This window comes from Bombina bombina, chromosome 8 (genome assembly GCF_027579735.1).
Source record: "Bombina bombina isolate aBomBom1 chromosome 8, aBomBom1.pri, whole genome shotgun sequence".
Taxonomy (NCBI): Eukaryota; Metazoa; Chordata; class Amphibia; order Anura; family Bombinatoridae; genus Bombina; species Bombina bombina.
Genome location: NC_069506.1, coordinates 230,222,624 through 230,245,655, shown reverse-complemented (window position 1 = coordinate 230,245,655; position 23,032 = coordinate 230,222,624). Strand labels below are relative to the sequence as shown.

The window sequence follows — 23,032 nt, the reverse complement described above, 5'->3', positions numbered from 1 at the left end:
GTCATTTCCGGCGTCGTACTTGTCGCCGGAAGTTGTTTGTGTTTGCGTAATTTTTTTGACGTTTTGCGCCAAAAATGTCGGTGTCGCCGGATGTGGCGTCATTCTTGGCGCCAAAAGCATTTAGGCGCCTAATAATGTGGGCGTCTTTTTTTGGCGCTAAAAAATATGGGTGTCATTATTGTCTCCACATTATTTAAGTCTCATTGTTTATTTGCTTCTGGTTGCTAGAAGCTTGTTCATTGGCATTTTTTCCCATTCCTGAAACTGTCATTTAAGGAATTTGATAGATTTTGCTTTATATGTTGTTTTTTCTATTACATATTGCAAGATGTCTCAGATTGACCCTGGATCAGAAGCTACTTCTGGAAAAACGCTTCACTGAGTTCAGTCCTACCAAAGCTAAGTTCATTTATTTTAAATGTTATGAATGTTTATCTTTAGCTATGGTTTGTAATAGGTTATCATGATAAACTTTTACATGCAGTATCCATTAGTATTTATGCTTTATATATTGCCATTTTTTTTACATCTTATGTACAAGAAATATTTAGAAGATTTTTAAGAAATATTTTTCTGATTTTATTTTAAAGGCTTTGTCTGACTTTGTGCCTTCTAATAAAATTTTTAGGTCTTTTTCAACTTCTTTTTTAATTATTGAAGTTTCAAATGACCAACAACATACTGATTTATCCTTCTCTGATGATGTTTTTTCTCATTCAGAATTTTCTTCATCAGATATTGACACTAACAAATCTACTTTTTTTATTAAAGTACATTTGTTCTTTGTTGAAAAGGTGTTGATTATTTTACATTAAGGTAACTAGTTCTTTTTCAAGACTAGCTAACACTATTTCTGCTTATTTATTCTTCTGTGTTTTCAGAGTTTTTTTCCCAATTCCTTATACTAGGGAATGGAATAGGCTGAGAATTTTCTTTTATTCCTTCTTCAAAGGTTTTAAACTATACTCTTTGCCGGCAGTTTAATTCAATTTGGAGGGTTCTCCAATTTATTGGGGCTATCTCTACTCCTACTAATTATGCTATTGTTTTTATAGCAAAATAGTATTTATTTTCCTTTAGATGGTTGTATCTTTTTATGGAAAATTATTTAGTTTCAGGTACTTTTCTTGGACCTATGATTTATTTAGATGTTGCAATTGCTTCATTTTTTCTGTTTACTTTAAGTTCAAGTATCAGATTATGATTTATTTTAGCATTGTTAAAGGGACAAAATTTACTAGACTAGGTGCTGTTGCATTTGTCTTTTTGTTTTGCATTTATTGATTATGCAAGTCCACTGTATTGTCTGGTCCTTTAACTGGACTATCATGCTAATAATTTCATTTGTGTCTTCATTTTATTGAATATTTTCGCAAATGAGGTTTAATCTATGTCTTTAGCTGTTTGAGCTAGAAGAATTTTGTGATTTCTAAAAATCCATATTTCTTTTGTTCTAAGATAATCAATTATTTGTTTTATAATTGGTTTCAATTCTTAACTGTTACTCTGGGCTTCAAGATTGAGTTCTAAGACTAAAACTTTAAGCTTATACTAGTTTGGTTCTTATTATGGAATGTATTCCTGAATTCTTTCCCAAGTAACATGTTTTTAATTGGAATTTGTTTCCGTTCGAAATCAGCTCCCTTAAATTGCGATGTATGTGCCGTATTCTAGCTTGGCTGGCAAGGGGCAGGTTAAGACTTTTTTGAAATTTATTTGGTTCTATTCAGGTCCAAATTTCTTTGCTTTTATTCCAGTAAGGCTAACACTTTCTTTAAGTGTGTTTCTGTCCTATTTATTTTGGGTACTGTTGAAGCATGGCTAGTCACCCGTGGGGTTCAAGCGCTGCTCAGACCTGGAATCTTCTGGGGTATTTCTTCCAGTTCCATTTTTAGGAACTGAGTTTTGGAGTTTTTATTCAAACTATTCTGCCTTTTTTTGGTCAGTGATAGCATTATTTGTTTTCTTTAGATACAATAAATGCATATTTTTTCTGTATTCATTCAGACTATTTTCTGAGGATGCGGAATCTCATATGATTCACTTTGTTCTTCAGGACATAGTTAGAGGATCTTTTTTTCAAAAGCTCTTGATTCCTCTCACAAGGGTCACCTTTTTTTGGGTTTCCAGATAGTTTGTGTCACTGTCTTTGTCTCTATCAGACAAGGGACAATTTTATTGGGTTCCGTCTGTCGGTACCTTTAGTCTCTATTATTTCCTTCAGTTGCTATATATGCATGGAAGTTTTAGGTCTTATGGCCACAGCATTGGATTCAATTCCCTTTGCTCATTTTCAATAGAAAGAACCTTTCCAGTCTTTTATGCTGAATTATGGTGCAGGGATTCTAGGATTTCGCATTTTAAATCTTCAAATCCTAATATTTATCTCTCTTGATTTGGTGGTTAAGATCACCATCATTTAGTTCTACAGGTCTCTTTGTTTCTTTCAACCTGGACCATGATCTCTACAGATGTGAGTCTTTTTGGTTGGGAGGCTGTCTGAGGATCTCTGTCAGCACAAGGGGTTTGGAAATCTCAGGAGGCGAGATTACCATTTGATATTTTAGAACTCCATGTTTTCTCAGAGTTTTTCAGTTAGTTTCTTTTTGAGGAAGAGACGTTTATTGTTTTTCAGACAATATCACAACTATGGTGTATGTCAATCATCAGGGTAGGACTATCAGTCCTTAGGCTGTGACAGAAGTGTCTCGGATATTAGCTTAGGCTAAATCCAGCTCCTATCTAAATTCTGTGGTTTTTTTCCCAGGTATAGATATTTGGGAAGCGGATTATCTCTGTTAATTAAGCTTTACATCCGGGAAAATGGTCTCTCATACCCAGATATGTTTTTCAATTTTTCAGATGTGAGCATTTCTAGAAATAGATCTGTTGGCATCTCATCTGAATAAAGAACTTCCCAGGGGCCTATTCAGGTCCGGGGATCCTCAGGCGGAAGTAGTGTATGCATTGACATTTCTTTGGAAATTATCTTTTTGCCTATTTCTTTCCGCCTCTAGTTCTTCTTCCAAAGTGATTTCCAAAAATTCTTATGGAGTATTTGTTTGTTATGCTGGTGGCTCCAGCATGGCCTCTCAGGTTTTGGTATGCGGATTTCATTCGGATGGCCAGTTGCCGATCTTGAACACTTCCGTTTAAACCAGACCTTCTTTCTCAAGGCCCATTTTTTTCATCAGGATCTCAAATCATTAAATTTGAAGGGATGGAGATTGAACGCTTGGTTTCAGGCTCGTAAATCTGTCTCTAGAAAGATTTATTATTGAGTCTGGAAGACCTACTTTTCTTGGCATTCTTTTAAAATTCATAGAATTTTATTATTTTTTTCAGGTTGGTTTGGATAAGGTTTTGTCTTCAGTTCTTTGATAGGACAAATCTCTACTCTTTCTGTTCTTTTTTCACAGAAAGATTGCTAATCATCCTGATATTCATTGTTTTGTTCAGGCTTTGGTCCGTATCAAGCCTGTCATTAATTCAATCTCTCCTCTTTGGAGTCTCAATTTGGTGCTGAGGGCTTTACAGGCTCCTCCGTTTTGAAACTATGCATTTTCTGAACATTAAATTACTTTCTTGGAAAAGTATTGTTCCTTTTGGTTATTTCTTCTGCTAGAAGAATTTTTGAGTTATCTGCTCTTTTTTGTGAATATCTTTTTCTGATTTTTCATCAGGATAAGGCAGTGTTACTTCCTGATATTCATCATTTTTTTCAGGTTTTGATTCGTATCAAACCTGTCATTAAGCCAATTTCTCCTCCTTGGAGTCTTATTTGGGTTCTGAAGGTTTTTCAGGCTCTTCTATTTGAGCATATGCTTGCTCTGGACATTAATTACTTTCATGGAAAGTATTATTCTTTTTGGACATCTCTTCAGCTAGAACAGCTTTTGAATTATCTGTTCTTTCTTGTGAATCTCTTTTTTCTGATTTTTTTTCATCAGGAAAAGGTGGTTTTTGCTGTCCTAATTTCAATTCTTACCTAAAGTTGTAAATTCTAACAAACATTAGGGAGGAATTATTCTTTTCCTAAGACTTCTTTGGTGAGATTCGTACTTTCTATGTTGAAGCTATTCAGATTTCAGATAGACTTCTAGTCTATTTTTTATCTTTTCTGGTTTGAGGAAGGTCAAAATGCCTCTGCCATTTATTTGGCATCCTGCTTAAACTTTTGATTCATCATGCTTATTTGGAGTCGGGTGGATTCCCGCCTCAGAGGATTACGGCTTATTCTACTAGGTAAGTTTCTACTTCCTGGGCTTTTAAAGAATGAAGCTTCTGTTGTTCAGATTTGCAAAGCAATGACTTGGTCTTCTTTGCATACTTTTTCTATGTTCTACCATTTTGATGTTTTCTCTTCTTTAGAAGCAGTTTTGGTAGAATGGTACTTCAGGCAGCTGTCTCAGTTTGATTCTTCTGCTTATAATTTCAGTTTTTTTCATTATAAAACTTGAAACTTTTTTGATTTGGGTAGTGGATTCATTTTTCAGCGGAATTGGCTGTCTTTATTTTTATCCCTCCCTCTCTAGTGACTCTTGCGTGGAAGTTCCACATCTTGGGTATTTATTATCCCATACGTCACTAGCTCATGGACTCTTGCTAATTACATGAAAGAAAACATAATTTATGTAAGAACTTACCTGATAAATTCATTTCTTTCATATTAGCAAGAGTCCATGAGGCCCACCCTTTTTTGTGGTGGTTATGATTTTTTTGTATAAAGCACAATTATTCCAATTCCTTATTTTTTTGATGCTTTCGCTCCTTTCTTATCACCCCACTTCTTGGCTATTCGTTAAACTGAATTGTGGGTGTGGTGAGGGGTGTATTTATAGGCATTTTAAGGTTTGGGAAACTTTGCCCCTCCTGGTAGGAATGTATATCCCATATGTCACTAGCTCATGGACTCTTGCTAATATGAAAGAAATGAATTTATCAGGCAAGTTCTTACATAAATTATGTTTTTCTTTCTTTCATGGTGGTGAGAGTCCTCGAGACCCACCCATTTTTATTTTTTTCAATTGGCGGCAGTTCTAGTATGCACCTCATTTACCCTGTTTTGTCCTTTTTTACTTGTCTATTTTTTTCCTTTCTACGCTATACGTTAGACTGGGATACCAGAGGGGTAAGAGAGATTAAAAGCTTGGAATGTTGGGTATCTTTGCTTCCTCCTAATGGCCAGGATTTGAGTCCCAGTAGTAATGGCTTGTGGACCACCATGAAAGAAATTAACAGGTAAGGACACATTTAGTTTTTTTTGTTTTTTTTATTGGTGATCAGCTGCATAGTAGGACAGGTGACCCCTCATTTCATAATTTTAAAAAGGGATCTTTTGTCCCTTTAGAACAAACAGGGAGGGTATAGGAGTCCCCTCCACCTCATGGGATGCAGCACTTTAATTCCTTCTTCAGGTTAATGCTACTTTTACAACAAATGCCTGCATTTTACAAGGGCCTGAGATCTTTTAATAGGGTAGACTCCCTTCTTTACAATGAATCCTATATCCCTGTAAATTAGACTGTAGGCTGATATGTGGGTTTTCAAAAACACCCAAACACCTGTAGCTTCAGTAACAAGGAACTCTTTTCTGCTATGTAGTATGTCACAGAGTCATCTGGTTGCAGTTCAGTGGGTTCCCAGGATCCAACCCAGAGTGGAGATTCCTCAGGAGTAGCACATGGGATTGTCATTCAAAGTCTAAGCTTAAAGGGACACTGTACCCAAAAATTTTCTTTCGTGATTCAGATTGAGCATGAATTTTTAAGCAACTTTCTAATTTACTCCTATTATCAAATTTTCTTCATTCTCTTGGTATCTTTATTTGAAATGCAAGAATGCAAGTTTAGATGCCGGCCCATTTTTGGTGAACAACCTGGGTTGTCCTTGCTGATTGGTGGATAAATTCATCCACCAATAAAAAAGTGCTGTCCAGAGTACTGAAACCAAAAAAAAGCTTAGATGCCTTCTTTTTCAAATAATGATAGCAAGAGAACGAAGAAAAATTGATAATAGGAGTAAATTAGAAAATTGCTTAAAATTGCATGCTCTTTCTGAATTACAAAAGAAAAAATTTGGGTTCAGTGTCCCTTTAATGTGGATCATGACCACATGTTGTAATTCTCATTCTGCAGGTTAAAAGGACAGTAAACACCCTGAGGTTTTAATATAAAATGTTTAGTTATGCATAGGAATACAACTTTTAAATATATTTTCATTATTTATTTTGTCAGTTTTTCATGCAAATAAGCTCTGAAAATTGTGGATTTTCTAATCTTCAGAACTTGAAAACCACACTGCAGACTTATCAATGCTAACCCTGCTAAATAGAAAAGGACTGCAAAACAATGGATTTTATAATTAGATTTTGTCCTTGGCTAGCTTTGTTGTTTGGAGGCTATTTTATAATAACATTTTGACCTTGGCTAGCTTTGTTGTTTGCAGGCTATTTTATAATATTTTTTTGACCTTGGCTAGCTTTGTTGTTTGCAGGCTATTTTATAATAACATTTTGACCTTGGCTAGCTTTGTTGTTTGCAGGCTATTTTATAATAAAATTTTGACCTTGACTAGCTTTGTTGTTTGCAGGCTATTTTATAATAACATTTTGACCTTGGCTAGCTTTGTTGTTTGCAGGCTATTTTATAATAAAATTTTGACCTTGACTAGCTTTGTTGTTTGCAGGCTATTTTATAATAACATTTTGACCTTGGCTAGCTTTGTTGTTTGCAGGCTATTTTATAATATTTTTTTGACCTTGGCTAGCTTTGTTGTTTGCAGGCTATTTTATAATAACAGTTTGACCTTGGCTAGCTTTGTTGTTTGCAGGCTATTTTATAATAACAGTTTGACCTTGGCTAGCTTTGTTGTTTGCAGGCTATTTTACAATAACATTTTGTCCTTGGCTAGCTTTGTTGTTTGCAGGCTATTTTATAATAACATTTTGACCTTGGCTAGGTTTGTTGTTTGCAGGCTATTTTATAATAACAGTTTGACCTTGGCTAGCTTTGTTGTTTGCAGGCTATTTTATAATAACAGCTTGACCTTGGCTAGCTTAGTTGTTTGCAGGCTATTTTATAATAACATTTTGACCTTGGCTAGCTTTGTTGTTTGGAGGCTATTTTATAATAACAGTTTGACCTTGGCTAGCTTTGTTGTTTGCAGGCTATTTTATAATAACAGTTTGACCTTGGCTAGCTTTGTTGTTTGGAGGCTATTTTATAATAAAATTTTGACCTTGGCTAGGTTTGTTGTTTGCAGGCTATTCTATAACAACATTTTGACCTTGGCTAGCTTTGTTGTTTGCAGGCTATTTTATAATAACATTTTGACCTTGGCTTGCTTTGTTGTTTGCAGGCTATTTTATAATAAAATTTTGACCTTGGCTAGGTTTGTTGTTTGCAGGCTATTCTATAACATTTTGACCATGGCTAGCTTTGTTGTTTGCAGGCTATTTTATAATAAAATTTTGACCTTGGCTAGCTTTGTTGTTTGCAGGCTATTCTATAACATTTTGACCATGGCTAGCTTTGTTGTTTGCAGGCTATTTTATAATAACATTTTGACCTTGGCTAGCTTTGTTGTTTGCAGGCTATTTTATATAACAGTTTGACCTTGGCTAGGTTTGTTGTTTGCAGGCTATTTTATAATAACATTTTGACCTTGGCTTGCTTTGTTGTTTGCAGGCTATTTTATAATAAAATTTTGACCTTGGCTAGGTTTGTTGTTTGCAGGCTATTCTATAACATTTTGCCCATGGCTAGCTTTGTTGTTTGCAGGCTATTTTATAATAACATTTTGACCTTGGCTAGCTTTGTTGTTTGCAGGCTATTTTATATAACAGTTTGACCTTGGCTAGGTTTGTTGTTTGCAGGCTATTTTATAATAACATTTTGACCTTGGCTTGCTTTGTTGTTTGCAGGCTATTTTATAATAAAATTTTGACCTTGGCTAGGTTTGTTGTTTGCAGGCTATTCTATAACATTTTGACCATGGCTAGCTTTGTTGTTTGCAGGCTATTTTATAATAAAATTTTGACCTTGGCTAGCTTTGTTGTTTGCAGGCTATTCTATAACATTTTGACCATGGCTAGCTTTGTTGTTTGCAGGCTATTTTATAATAACATTTTGACCTTGGCTAGCTTTGTTGTTTGCAGGCTATTTTATATAACAGTTTGACCTTGGCTAGGTTTGTTGTTTGCAGGCTATTTTATAATAACATTTTGACCTTGGCTAGGTTTGTTGTTTGCAGGCTATTTTATAATAAAATTTTGACCTTGGCTAGGTTTGTTGTTTGCAGGCTATTCTATAACATTTTGACCATGGCTAGCTTTGTTGTTTGCAGGCTATTTTATAATAACAGTTTGACCTTGGCTAGCTTTGTTGTTTGCAGGCTATTTTATAATAACAGTTTGACCTTGGCTAGCTTTGTTGTTTGCAGGCTATTTTATAATAACATTTTGACCTTGGCTAGCTTTGTTGTTTGCAGGCTATTTTATAATAACATTTTGACCTTGGCTAGCTTTGTTGTTTGCAGGCTATTTTATATAACAGTTTGACCTTGGCTAGGTTTGTTGTTTGCAGGCTATTTTATATAACAGTTTGACCTTGGCTAGCTTTGTTGTTTGCAGGCTATTTTATAATAACATTTTGACCTTGGCTAGCTTTGTTGTTTGCAGGCTATTTTATATAACAGTTTGACCTTGGCTAGGTTTGTTGTTTGCAGGCTAGAGCACAGATTGGCTTCTCCAATTAAGGCAAGTGGAGGGGAGGGGGGGGGGTGTTATTGAAAAAGAATTGCAGCAAACAAGATGTTTTGTTTTTAAAAATGTTTAGATTTGGCTGATATGATGTTCTATACCAATACATATGTGCTGTTTTTCTTCCAGTTCGTGCTTCATTCTTACTGTCAGCAATCACATTTGTTTCCATCACATTTACGGTGTGTTTGCAAATTCTACCTGTTATTTCTCTTTCTCCTCCCACACCAGTCAATGCCTGCTCTGCACACCAGCAGAGGCTATTACAGCAAATCATAGACTTTCTTTGGACTTTGGCTATTAAAAACCAATTGCAACAAACAAGATATTAGTTTGTTTAAAGTGTTTAGACTTGTCTTAGTATAAAATAACATAATAGCCAACAAAAATGTATTGTAATTACAAGGGGCTAGATTAAAATTGGAGTGTAAAATAGCATTTGTGCGAAGCCGTAAATTGTGCTGGCGAGATTTTGCTATTGCAAACCTTGTGCATGGTGTTTTGCCGTGGGATTACAAGTTGAAAGGAGAAACATCTATAGGTATCTGACATATGCATAATGAAAAACAATTAATTTGCAGTTCTAACCGTACCACCCTTTTCAACCAATCACAATTTTTTTTTTTTAACAAAACACGTCAACCATAATTAAGCGCAAAGTTTATTTCAACAAAAATACAATTATCCACATTTCACTAATTGCGCGACAAAAAAACAAACAATTGGACCAATCCCATTAGTCTTGAAAAATATTGCCATGGTGACATCACACTTTACCCTGGAAGAAAATTAAGTTCTTATGATCACCTTAGAGCCACAATATATCTTTCACTGGATCGCAGAGGAGGGAGAAGAACCCACGTGAAAGGGATGTCATTTGAAGTGACATTGCAGATACTGTCAACTTGACTGCGCAGAATAAGGGAATATCCAACATCGAAAGGAAGGTTTTAAGGAAGAAAAAACAATTAGGGAAATTTAAAAAAAATAAAAGCTAAGAACATAATTGGAAAAAATTGGTGACCAAAATTTAAACATTATGAAAAATCCAGTTTCCGACATTTCACAATCGGTTAAAAATGTACACAGCGAAGATGAGCATTCAGCAGGTAAGAACCTTTTTTTTTCTCTCAAATGTCCATTGTCAAATTATGTACAATTAGTTTGTCTACAAAACATGTTTAACTTGTATTTCAGACACTTAGGATTATGGCAATATTTAGGACTCATTTGTGCCAGAAATGCCAAATTCCACTGTACTGATATCTGATTCATCAGGTAACTTGATATTTAATGAACTATTTGCAAAGTACAATGTCAAACATTAACAAATAAAAATATAAATGTATTCACAGATATAGACATATATTTACATTTTTATTTGTGAATGCAGATGTTTGGTAATTAACAATTTGTTTAAAAAATTATATTTACATAGATGGCAACATCTCTGAGCAGAAATAAAGGATGAGGTATGCAAAATATTAACTATTAACAACTATATCCTAGTACCTATAAACTACTATTAACTATATCCAAATTGAACATAACTATATTTCTTATTACCTATGAACTACTTAATTTTACTGCTCAACTATTTACTAATATCTATGAACTACTACCTAATCTATACTATCTATATCCTTCTACTAACAAATAATTTAGGGTACTTTTCGATTACTGAACGGCCACTGACAGCAAATTACGCTATAGATTTTTTTGTTCATTATTGCTAAAGCACTGTAGAAGTTGAAATGCAATTGGGGCGAAGCATCAATCCATGAGTTTCACTTGGGGTGGATACCAGAGGATTGGGTGGACAGAGCACCTCCGGCATTCCCCCAAGTAAAACTCATGGATTGACGCTTTGCCTTCCTTGAATCACCCAGGCGGAGGCAACAAAGAGAGTGGAGATGGGGGAATTTCAGCTTCTACTGTACTTCAGCAGTAACGGAACAAAACTCTATTGTGCCAGAGGGGTGCTACATTAATGGAAAAGTACAATAACTTATTTTAAAATGCATGTCACTCATTTGCATAACACCTATGCAAGAGGTTATTATTAACCCTTTCAAAGAAAGTCAGAACTGCAATGTATAATAAGGAGAAATGTTATTTGCAAATCATCATTTTATAATTTAAGATAATCCTTCCAGTTTGAACCTTTTTTGAGAATTTGTACAAATTAATTGACGAAGAGCAACCTTTTCATAAGGCACAAGTGTCTGCTGAGAGAGGTAATTTTAAAGACTATTAAATGTCTTTAAAAATAATACATATATGACATTAACCTATGTTTTAACATTTGCAGATGTGAAAAAGGACGAAGTCCTGGACGTTCAAGCTGAGCCTACAAAATCTGATGCGTGTACAGAATCTGAATCAAGTTTTACAGATATTCGAGAAATATTTCTTGAGAACATGTACCACTTAAGGAAATGTGTGCATAATAATTTCGATAGAATCCTTAAAAATCAAAGTAGGCAAATTCAGTTACTTTAACGTGTATTGGAACTGTGCAATCCTCCAGGGCACCAACTAAAAAAAGGACATTTATGGTCGACTTGCAGTAGATTTCTTCCTTTTACAAAACTTAAATCATGACGTGTTTATGTAGAATTATGTTTTTTCTTTTATAAAAAATAGTTTTTATTATTTTGTCAAGCACTGTAGTAAAAAAAAAAAGAATCATGGTTTCTTGGGAGTGACTTCTTTATTCATTGGGTGATTCAGGGGGGGGGGACGACGACGACTGTCAAGCACCACATTTTAATTTTACAGAGACCTGTCATTTGTGTTTTGTCTTGTGCTAGCTGTGCATATGAGTCACTGGGTTATGCAGAGCTAAATTTACATTCTGTCATTATACTAATTTTACAAAGAACATTTACCTTTTAGTTGTCCCAAAATATGGTTTCCTTAGTTAATCCACATCTGCTTGATACGTCTCATTCAATAATATGATCCATTGCAGATTATGTCAGTGGATATATTTCCACCAAAGGCTGACCTTAACTGAAAAGTAAGATATGTATAACTAAATCTTCCAATACAAAGCACCAAGTCCCTAAAATCCTGGACTGAATTGCTCTGTCTAAATGTCTGCCTCTGTAATATCACTAACAAATTAGCTTGCATGTGAAATACATAAATAGAGTATGCTTTTCCTTTGAAGCTTTTTGGTTCCATGAAGATGAAGTCGACACTCTTCAGGTTTGCCAACGTCAGTGTCCTATGTTTGGAGTTTCCCTATGAAGATCACATCACTGTTGTGCTGTCAGTGATTAAGTGCAATGTTGATGCGCAGAGTGTTGAAATACCTATCTTGCCGTGTCATGCCCGGACGTCTTTTGTCAATGTGCAGGGCCTACAGAATACCTGCACAGCTGTACTGCTTCGGACGTAGCAAGGAACATTGCATGGCAGTGTGCTTATTGATGTAGAGAACGTTAGAGACATTTCAAAGATCAAAATAAACCTTGGTTGGCATACATTTAGTACACACGTATGTCTGAGTGCATTTAAAAGAGACCTCCAATCCTGTACTGTCCATTGCAAATGTAAGTATGTCTGCTGTGCATTAGTACTGAGCACTGATGTGCTTGAGGATATGGAAGTCGTGAGTCGATCCAGGATACTTCACAAACATGTTAATTATGTGCATGTTTTCCATGTCACATAAAGTGGACATTGATAGAATGAAAGTGTTGGAGGATGCAATATGCCATTTGTTGGTTCCATGGTGGCCGCAGAGCAATATGGGTGCAGTGTATTGTCCCCCACACGTTAGGTATGCCCCCCCCAAATTCTAATAGTCCCTCTTGCGATCAGGCCAAGCATCCTCTGTGTGAGGGGATCCTATGACAGGATGTCACTTGTTGAGAATGGCATTCCTAAACTTCCCTATTACGACAGTGAAGGTGCCTTGAGTCATCCTTTGACATGGTATAAGCTAATAATGTGCTGCGTATAGATCCTGTAGATGTCATAAACCTCAACATTAGTAAGTGCACACACCCACGTGTGGGCAAGATGGCTGGTACGTATGATTGTGTTGAGACAGAGTTGTCCACGAGCATGTCAACAAGCAATCTAGGGATCCATATTTGCATAACCAAATAACAAAGCTTATAAGTCAATGAAAAGAGCAGTGATACACAATGGTGATCAAAAAGACAAGAACGGCCTGATAGGCCAAGGTGGTCATTTAGGACATATTGGCTGTGATGTTTGTTTAATGATTCTTGACCATATGCAGATGAAAGATATTAAAAATATAGAAGCCAAATGAGTTAACCAGAAGTGGGAGCTGTGGTTAAAAATGTTAAAATTTTCTCGATTGTGCAGTAACGCGCTCTATTACCCACCAACTTGTAATAGGAGTGTAAAATAGCCTTTTTGTGGCACATTGAAAAGATAGGGCAAGTAGTTTTTGAAAAAGTTTGCAAAGCTTAGTTTGCGATAATTGAACCGCCGTGAAATAGTTATATGGGGGGGATGGGGGTGTGCAAAAACCATGACCGGGAGCTTGCAATTACGTGTGTAAACATCGCACAGTGGATAGCGCACCACTTTGCCTAAGGTAATTTGCCTAAGGTGTTTAGTACACACTGTGTTAAGCGCACACTTTTTGTATTGCAGTGTGTTTGTGTGACTACAGGTGCTTTGTATGTGACTGTGTACAGTTGTATTTCTTTCATGTAATTAGCAAGAGTCCATGAGATAGTGACGTATAGGATATACATTCCTACCAGGAGGGGCAAAGTTTCCCAAACCTCAAAATGCCTATAAATACACCCCTCACCACACCCACAATTCAGTTTTACAAACTTTGCCTCCCATGGAGGTGGCCGCCTGTGAGAAGATTTTTTCTCTCACGCATTCCAGTAAACCCAGTGAAGGCTCAGGCGTTTCTGAAATGTGTTTCAGACCTAGAGTTGGCTGGGGTAATTGTGCCAGTTCCATTTCTGGAACGGGGTCTTGGGTTTTACTCAAATCTATTCATTGTACCAAAGAAGGAGAATTCCTTCAGACCAGTTCTGGATCTAAAAATATTGAATCGTTATGTAAGGATACCAACATTCAAAATGGTGACTATAAGAACTATTCTGCCTTTTGTTCAGCAAGGGCATTATATGTCTACAATAGACTTACAGGATGCATATCTTCATATTCCAATTCATCCAGATCACTTTCAGTTCCTGAGATTCTCTTTTCTAGACAAGCATTACCAGTTTGTTGCCCTTCCGTTTGGCCTAGCAACAGCTCCAAGGATCTTTTCCAAGGTTCTCGGTGCCCTTCTCTCTGTAATCAGAGAACAGGGTATTGCGGTATTTCCTTATTTGGACGATATCTTGGTACTTGCTCAGTCTTTACATTCTGCAGAATCTCATACGAATCAACTTGTGTTGTTTCTTCAAAGACATGGTTGGAGGATCAATTTACCAAAGAGTTCCTTGATTCCTCAGACAAAGGTAACCTTTTTGGGTTTTCAAATAGATTCAGTGTCTATGACTTTGTCTCTAACAGAAAAGAGACGTCTGAAGTTGGTTTCAGCTTGTCGAATCCTTCAGTCTCAATCATTCCCTTCGGTAGCTTTGTGCATGGAAATTCTAGGTCTCATGACTGCTGCATCGGACGCGATCCCCTTTGCTCGCTTTCACATGAGACCTCTCCAGCTTTGTATGCTGAACCAGTGGTGCAGGGATTATACAAAGATATCACAATTAATATCCTTAAATTCCAATGTTCGGTCTTCTCTTACTTGGTGGTTGAATCACCATCGTCTAATTCAAGGGGCCTCTTTTGTTCGTCCAACCTGGATTGTGATCTCAACAGATGCGAGTCTTTCAGGTTGGGGAGCTGTATGGGGATCTCTGACAGCGCAGGGGTTTTGGGAATTTCAGGAGGCGAAATTACCAATCAACATTTTGGAACTCTGTGCGATTTTCAGAGCTCTTCAGTTCTGGCCTCTTCTGAAGAGAGAATCATTTATTTGTTTTCAGACAGACAATGTCACAACCGTGGCGTATGTCAATCATCAAGGTGGGACTCACAGTCCTCAGGCTATGAAAGAAGTATCTCGGATACTTGTATGGGCGGTTGCCAGCTCCTGTCTAATCTCTGCGGTTCACATCCCAGGTGTAGACAATTGGGAAGCGGATTATCTCAGTCGCCAGACGTTACATCCGGGCGAATGGTCTCTTCACCCAGAGGTTTTTCTTCAGATTGTTCAAATCTGGGGACTTCCAGAAATAGATCTGATGGCCTCTCATCTAAACAAGAAACTTCCCAGGTATCTGTCCAGATCCAGGGATCCTCAGGCGGAGGCAGTGGACGCGTTGTCGCTTCCTTGGAATGATCAACCTGCTTATATCTTTCCGCCTCTAGTTCTTCTTCCAAAAGTGATTTCCAAAATTCTAATGGAACGTTTGTATTGCTGGTGGCTCCAGCATGGCCTCACAGGTTTTGGTATGCGGATCTCGTTCGGATGGCAAGTTGCCAACCTTGGACACTTCCGTTAAGGCCAGACCTTCTATCTCAAGGCCCATTTTTTCCATCAGGATCTCAAATCATTACATTTGAAGGTATGGAGATTGAACGCTTGATTCTTAGTCATAGAGGTTTCTCTGACTCAATGATTAATACTATGTTGCAGGCTCGTAAATCTGTGTCTAGAAAGATTTATTACCGAGTCTGGAAGACTTTCATTTCTTGGTGTTCTTCTCATAAATTCTCTTGGCATTCTTTTCGAATTCCTAGAATTTTGCAGTTTCTTCAGGATGGTTTGGATAAGGGTTTGTCTGCAAGCTCTTTGAAAGGTCAAATCTCTGCTCTTTCTGTTCTTTTTCACAGAAAGATTGCTAATCATCCTGATATTCGTTGTTTTGTACAGGCTTTGGTTTGCATCAAGCCTGTCATTAAGTCAATCTCTCCTCCTTGGAGTCTTAATTTGGTTTTGAGGGGTTTACAGGCTCCTCCGTTTGAGCCTATGCATTCTCTGGATATTAAATTACTTTCTTGGAAAGTTTTGTTCCTTTTGGCCATCTCTTCTGCTAGAAGAGTTTCTGAGTTATCTGCTCTTTCCTGTGAATCTCCTTTTCTGATTTTTCATCAGGATAAGGCGGTATTGCGGACTTCATTTAAATTTTTACCTAAGGTTGTGAATTCTAACAACATTAGTAGAGAGATTGTTGTCCCTTCATTGTGTCCTAATCCTAAGAATTCTATGGAGAAATCTTTACATTCTTTGGATGTAGTAAGAGCGTTGAAATATTATGTTGAAGCTACTAAAGGTTTTAGAAATACTTCTAGTCTATTTTTTATCTTTTCTGGTTCCAGGAAAGGTCAGAAGGCTTCTGCTATTTCCTTGGCATCTTGGTTAAAGTCCTTGATTCATCATGCTTATGTAGAGTCGGGTAAGTCCCCGCCTCAAAGGATTACGGCTCATTCTACTAGGTCAGTTTCTACTTCCTGGGCTTTTAGGAATGAAGCTTCTGTTGATCAAATTTGCAAAGCAGCAACTTGGTCTTCTTTGCATACTTTTACTAAATTCTACCATTTTGATGTTTTTTCTTCTTCTGAAGCAGTTTTTGGTAGAAAAGTACTTCAGGCAGCTGTTTCAGTTTGATTCTTCTGCTTATAATTTCAGTTTTTTTTCCATTATGAGATTAAAACTTTTTGATTTGGGTTGTGGATTATTTTTTCAGCGGAATATGGCTGTCTTTATTTTTTCCCTCCCTCTCTAGTGACTCTTGCGTGGAAGTTCCACATCTTGGGTATCTGCTATCCCATACGTCATTAGCTCATGGACTCTTGCTAATTACATGAAAGAAAACATAATTTATGTAAGAACTTACCTGATAAATTAATTTCTTTCATATTAGCAAGAGTCCATGAGGCCCACCCTTTTTTGTGGTGGTTATGATTTTTTTGTATAAAGCACAATTATTCCAATTCCTTATTTTTAATGCTTTCGCTCCTTTCTTATCACCCCACTTCTTGGCTATTCGTTAAACTGAATTGTGGGTGTGGTGAGGGGTGTATTTATAGGCATTTTGAGGTTTGGGAAACTTTGCCCCTCCTGGTAGGAATGTATATCCCATACGTCACTAGCTCATGGACTCTTGCTAATATGAAAGAAATGAATTTATCAGGTAAGTTCTTACATAAATTATGTTATTTGTGTGTGTGTATATATAAATTATAGGGCATGCATTAAGACATACATATTTTAGAGCTAGATTCATACTATTGCAATTGGTATTCTAATTAGTAGCGATGCTAGAATAGAATATAAGAAAATATGGCAGTAGTAGTTAAAATGTATATACTGCATCTCATCATATTTTAAATGTATGTCAAGTGGCAGGTATGGGTATTCACCCCTTAGCCTTGGACCTAGAAAGTAATTCCTAACACTATGAAAGTCTTATTGTGTAGTTACAATACAGTATTTCAGTGGTAAATAAGAACAGAAACATTTCTAATATACCCATTTAAAAAAAAAAAAAATAGGGAATATTCATGGTTGCTTTACCGATATTGTAGACATTTAGTGATCCCTGGATGTATATGTAATTACCATTTCTTTTGTTAGGATAATTTATATATGTGCTACCAATTCTGTAAATGAATACTGTATTGGGGAAAAAAATACTTATAATGATGTGGGGTTGATTGCTTTTCCAATGATAGTGTTGTTAGAATAATTTCAACCAGTAAGAATAATTTCAAACACATATAATTAGCTTAAATCACCATTGTAGATTTACTTGTTTGGGTATCCCAATATGAAAAAGAAGCATAATCTCTCATATATGGGGATGCTAGGGGGTCCTCTTTGTAAGTCAGAAAATCCTAAAAGTCAACTATTAGGTGATTTCCTTATCTATGACAAATACCTGCTACCTTGAGGGGTATAAGACCCCTTATTTGAAAGAGGATTATCCCCTTTTACATACAACATATTTTGTGGTGTATACTATTCTGCCTTTTGGGGATAGGGGCTTTGGAGCCACTGTCTAACTATACAGTAAATATACTAGGTAGTTGATTGACAATTTTGGCAATCACTTTTTAATGATAGGGGTATATGGCCTTTCATTTGAAAGAGGAGGTGCTTCTCTTTTACAAAGGGGTTTCTAAAAGAGCTCCCATTCCTCCTTAAAAAGCCTTGTGTTTAGTAGAGCAAGTAATTTGCATTACCAGATTGATTAACTGCTAATTAAGAGGGGATAAACCTCTTCTGTAAAGTGAGGGTCCCATCTTCCTTTTAAGTAAAGTAAAGGGGATACAGCGGTTACATAATAATCTCAGGTTGATCACCTGCATCCTAAGAGGGACAGGTAACCCCTCATTGAAAGAGGACGAGGACAGTACGGACAATGTTGCATATGAAGAAAAAGGTGTGCTTACTCCTACTGCATGTGGATGGTATTTCTTGCTTGGTAAGGGTCCCTTACATCTGAGACAGATGACGCTAGAGCATAAAAAACTCTAGGAAAAGAAAGCTGTATTGTTCACTACTAGTTACAGTTTACCTTTAACTTTAATTGATACATTTACTTCTAATTTAGAGGCAAGAAAGAATACTTAGGAGCCACCCACACATACTTTTTTTTCCTTTTTTTTCCCTTCTTTTAGAAACCCTACATATGAGTTGGTGTAAAAACACAAAAATAACGTTCAGAGCTGGATGTAAAACATGTGGTAATCATTGCTCTATGGGTTAAGGTATTCTGTGATACTCTGATGACCATGGTGATTTGTCCATGTGTAATTTTTACAAAGGTTAGATTTGGTAAAAGTACTAGGCAAGGCTGCCCACTTCCCCCTTGCATATTTTAATGCCAATAACTCCAATTTTCCGACTAATTAAATATCAGAAACGCTTGAGTATATAGTATATGTTTGTTAGGCAGATCTGCCTTGATGTAAGCGTATATATGTGATGTTTTAGTTGCTTTCTTCTAAAAGTGGTGTTTATGACTATGATGCTGAGTTGGGATACTGTCTCTGAATATTTATTAATATTAATAATATTTTTTTATTAGGTTTCTTTAAAGCTGCAATATTAGACAAAGATGGAAAATGATGAGGATTTGGTAAAAGTACTAGGCAAGGCTTCCCACTTCCCCCTTGCATATTTTAATGCCAATAACTCCAATTTTCCGACTAATTAAATATCAGAAACGCTTGAGTATATAGTATATGTTTGTTAGGCAGATCTGCCTTGATGTAAGCGTATATATGTGATGTTTTAGTTGCTTTCTTCTAAAAGTGGTGTTTATGACTATGATGCTGAGTTGGGATACTGTCTCTGAATATTTATTAATATTAATAATATTTTTTTATTAGGTTTCTTTAAAGCTGCAATATTAGACAAAGATGGAAAATGATGAGGACCCTTACATGCGGGAGAACAAGCAGGACATGGCAAGCAGAATTGAGAGTAAGTTCACAGAGTAACATATATTTAGTAAAGGCTCACACTATAAAAAAATTTAAGTCTCTTCAAAAGAAGTATGAATGTAAAAACAGGTTTTATATATAACTGTCCTTTAAAGACAGAACACAACCTGCCTCAGCTTCTCTTTTTGCTGAATGTCAAATATTTAATGAAATGTTGGCAGATCTCTCAACGTGACCGAAACAATGCAGTCTCTTTCCTCAATTATAACACCCTCAGAGAGAGAGAATACACAATAGTGTAGTATGTTGGGCAGAGTAGAGACACTAATAGGAAGGTATTCACAGATGTCTTACTGAAGTATTTACTTGTATATTTATTGAGATACAAATATCACAATTTCATTTAAAATGTCAACTCATTTCAACAGATATAAATATCTTTTCTCTTGTTAAGTGTATCCAGTCCACGGATCATCCATTACTTGTGGGATATTCTTCCCAACAGGAAGTTGCAAGAGGATCACCCACAGCAGAGCTGCTATATAGCTCCTCCCCTCACTGCCATACCCAGTCATTCTCTTGCAACTCTCAACAAAGATGGACGTAGTAAGAGGAGAGTGGTGTATTATAGTTAGTTTTTTAACTTCAATCAAAAGTTTGTTATTTTTAAATGGTACCGGAGTGTACTGTTTCATCTCAGGCAGCATTAGAAGAAGAATCTGCCTGTGATTTCTATGATCTTAGCAGAAGTAACTAAGATCCACTGCCGTTCTCACATATTCTGAGGAGTGAGGTAACTTCAGAGGGGGAATGGCGTGCAGGTTTTCCTGCAATAAGGTATGTGCAGTTAACATATTTCTAGGGATGGAATTTTCTAGAAAAATGCTGCTGATACCAGATTAATATAAGTTAAGCCTTAAATGCAGTGATAGTGACTGGTATCAGGCTTATTAACAGATATACATACTCTTATAAAGGTGTAATATAAAACGTTTGCTGGCATGTTAATCGTTTTTATATATGGTGACAAAACTTATTGGGGCCTAGTTTTTTTCCACATGGCTGGCTTGATTTTTGCCTAGAAACAGTTTCCTGAGGCTTTCCACTGTTGTAATATGAGTGGGAGGGGCCTATTTTAGCGCTTTTCTGCGCAGCTAGAATTAGACTGAGACACTATGCTTCCTTCTGCATGATACAGGACATCTCTGAAGGGCTCAAAAGGCTTCAAAGTCGTGTTTGAGGAGGGTAACAACCACAGTTGACTGTAGCAGTTGTTGTGACTGTGTTTAAAAAAAACGTTTTTGTCATTTATTATTCCGTTTTTGGTATTAAGGGGTTAATCATCCATTTGCAAGTGGGTGCAATGCTCTGCTGACTTGTTACATACACTGTAAAAATTTCGTTAGTGTAACTGCCTTTTTTCACTTATTTCAAATTTTGTCAAAATTTGTTTCTCTTAAAGGCACAGTAACGTTTTTTATATTGCTTGTTAACTTGCTTTAAAGTGTTTTCCAAGCTTGCTAGTCTCATTGCTAGTCTGTACAAACATGTCTGAAACAGAGGATACTTGTTCATTATGTTTAAAAGCCATGGTGGAGCCCCATAGGAGAATGTGTACTAAATGTATTGATTTCACCTTAAACAGTAAAGATCAGTCTTTATCTATAAAAGAATTGTCACCAGAGGGGTCTGTCGAGGGGGAAGTTATGCCGACTAACTCTCCCCACGTGTCGGATCCTTCGCCCTCCCGCTCAAGGGACGCACGCTAATATGGCGCCAAGTACATCAGGGACGCCCATAGCGATTACTTTGCAGGACATGGCTGCAATCATGAATAATACCCTGTCAGAGGTATTATCCAGATTGCCTGAATTGAGAGGCAAGTGCGATAGCTCTGGGGTTAGACGAGATACAGAGCGCGTAGACGCTGTAAGGGCCATGTCTGATACTGCGTCACAATATGCAGAACCTGAGGACGGAGAGCTTCAGTCTGTGGGTGACGTCTCTGAATCGGGGAGACCTGATTTAGAGATTTCTAATTTTAAATTTAAGCTTGAGAACCTCCGTGTATTGCTTGGGGAGGTATTAGCTTCTCTGAATGACTGTGACACAATTGCAGTGCCAGAGAAATTGTGTAGGCTGGATAAATACTATGCAGTGCCGGTGAGTACTGATGTTTTTCCAATACCTAAAAGGCTTACAGAAATTATTAGTAAGGAGTGGGATAGGCCCGGTGTGCCCTTTTCCCCACCTCCTATATTTAGAAAAATGTTTCCAATAGATGCCACTACACGGGACTTATGGCAGACAGTCCATAAGGTGGAGGGAGCAGTTTCTACTTTAGCAAAGCGTAACACTATCCCGGTTGAGGACAGTTGTGCTTTTTCAGATCCAATGGATAAAAAATTAGAGGGTTACCTTAAGAAAATGTTTATTCAACAAGGTTTTATTTTACAGCCCCTTGCATGCATTGCGCCTGTCACTGCTGCGGCGGCATTCTGGTTTGAGGCCCTGGAAGAGGCCATCCATACAGATCCATTGATTGAAATTGTTGATAAGCTTAGAACTCTTAAGCTAGCTAACTCATTTGTTTCTGATGCCATTGTTCATTTGACTAAACTAACGGCTAAGAATTCCGGATTCGCCATCCAGGCGCGTAGGGCGCTATGGCTCAAATCCTGGTCAGCTGATGTGACTTCAAAGTCTAAATTACTCAACATTCCTTTCAAAGGGCAGACCTTATTCGGGCCTGGTTTGAAAGAAATTATTGCTGACATTACTGGAGGTAAGGGTCATACCCTTCCTCAGGACAGGGCCAAATCAAAGGCCAAACAGTCTAATTTTCGTGCCTTTCGAAATTTCAAGGCAGGTGCAGCATCAACTTCCTCTGCTTCAAAACAAGGGGGAACTTTTGCTCAATCCAAGCAGGCCTGGAAACCTTAACCAGTCCTGGAACAAGGGCAAGCAGGCCAGAAAGCCTGCTGCTGCCTCTAAGACAGCATGAAGGAGCGGCCCCCTATCCCACAACGGATCTAGTAGGGGGTACACTCTCTCTCTTCGCCCAGGCGTGGGCAAGAGATGTTCAGGATCTCTGGGCGTTGGAGATCATATCTCAGGGATATCTTCTGGACTTCAAAGCTTCTCCTCCACAAGGGAGATTTCACCTTTCAAGATTATCTGCAAACCAGATAAAGAAAGAGGCATTCCTAAGCTGCGTACAAGATCTCCTTGTAATGGGAGTGATCCATCCAGTTCCGCGGTCGGAACAAGGACAGGGGTTTTATTCAAATCTGTTTGTTGTTCCCAAAAAAGGGGGAACCTTCAGACCAATTTTGGATTTAAAGATCCTAAGCAAATTCCTCAGAATTCTGTCATTCAAGATGGAAACTATTCAAACCATTTATCCATGATCCAAGAGGGTCAGTGCATGACCACAGTGGACTTAAAGGATGCCTACCTTCACATTTCGATTCACAAGAATCATCAGTTCCTGAGGTTTGCCTTTCTAGACAGGCATTACCAATTTGTAGCTCTTCCATTCGGGTTGGCTACAGCCCCAAGAATTTTTACAAAGGTTCTGGGCTCTCTTCTGGCGGTCCTAAGACCGCGAGGCATAGCGGTGGCTCCTTACCTGGACGACATCCTGATATAGGCGTCAAGCTTTCAAATTGCCAAATCTCATACAGAGATAGTTCTGGCATTCCTGAGGTCGCATGGGTGGAAAGTGAACGAAGAAAAGAGTTCTCTATCTCCTCTCACAAGGGTTTCCTTCCTAGGGACTCTTATAGATTCTGTAGAAATGAAAATTTACCTGACGGAGTCCAGGTTATCAAAACTTCTAAATGCTTGCCGTGTTCT

At 37.3% G+C, this 23,032-nt stretch overlaps 1 protein-coding gene across 1 annotated transcript in view; it reads left to right on the top strand.

Annotated features, from left to right (window-relative positions):
- The window catches only part of LOC128639062 (zinc finger protein 721-like), a 104,244-nt gene that overhangs the window by 67,802 nt on the left and 13,410 nt on the right, over positions 1-23,032 (top strand). Inside the window, exon 2 of the mRNA XM_053691207.1 lies at positions 19,121-19,214. Coding sequence (XP_053547182.1) covers positions 19,151-19,214 — 64 coding nt within the window. The 5' untranslated portion in view covers positions 19,121-19,150. The remainder of the gene's footprint in view (positions 1-19,120; positions 19,215-23,032) is intronic.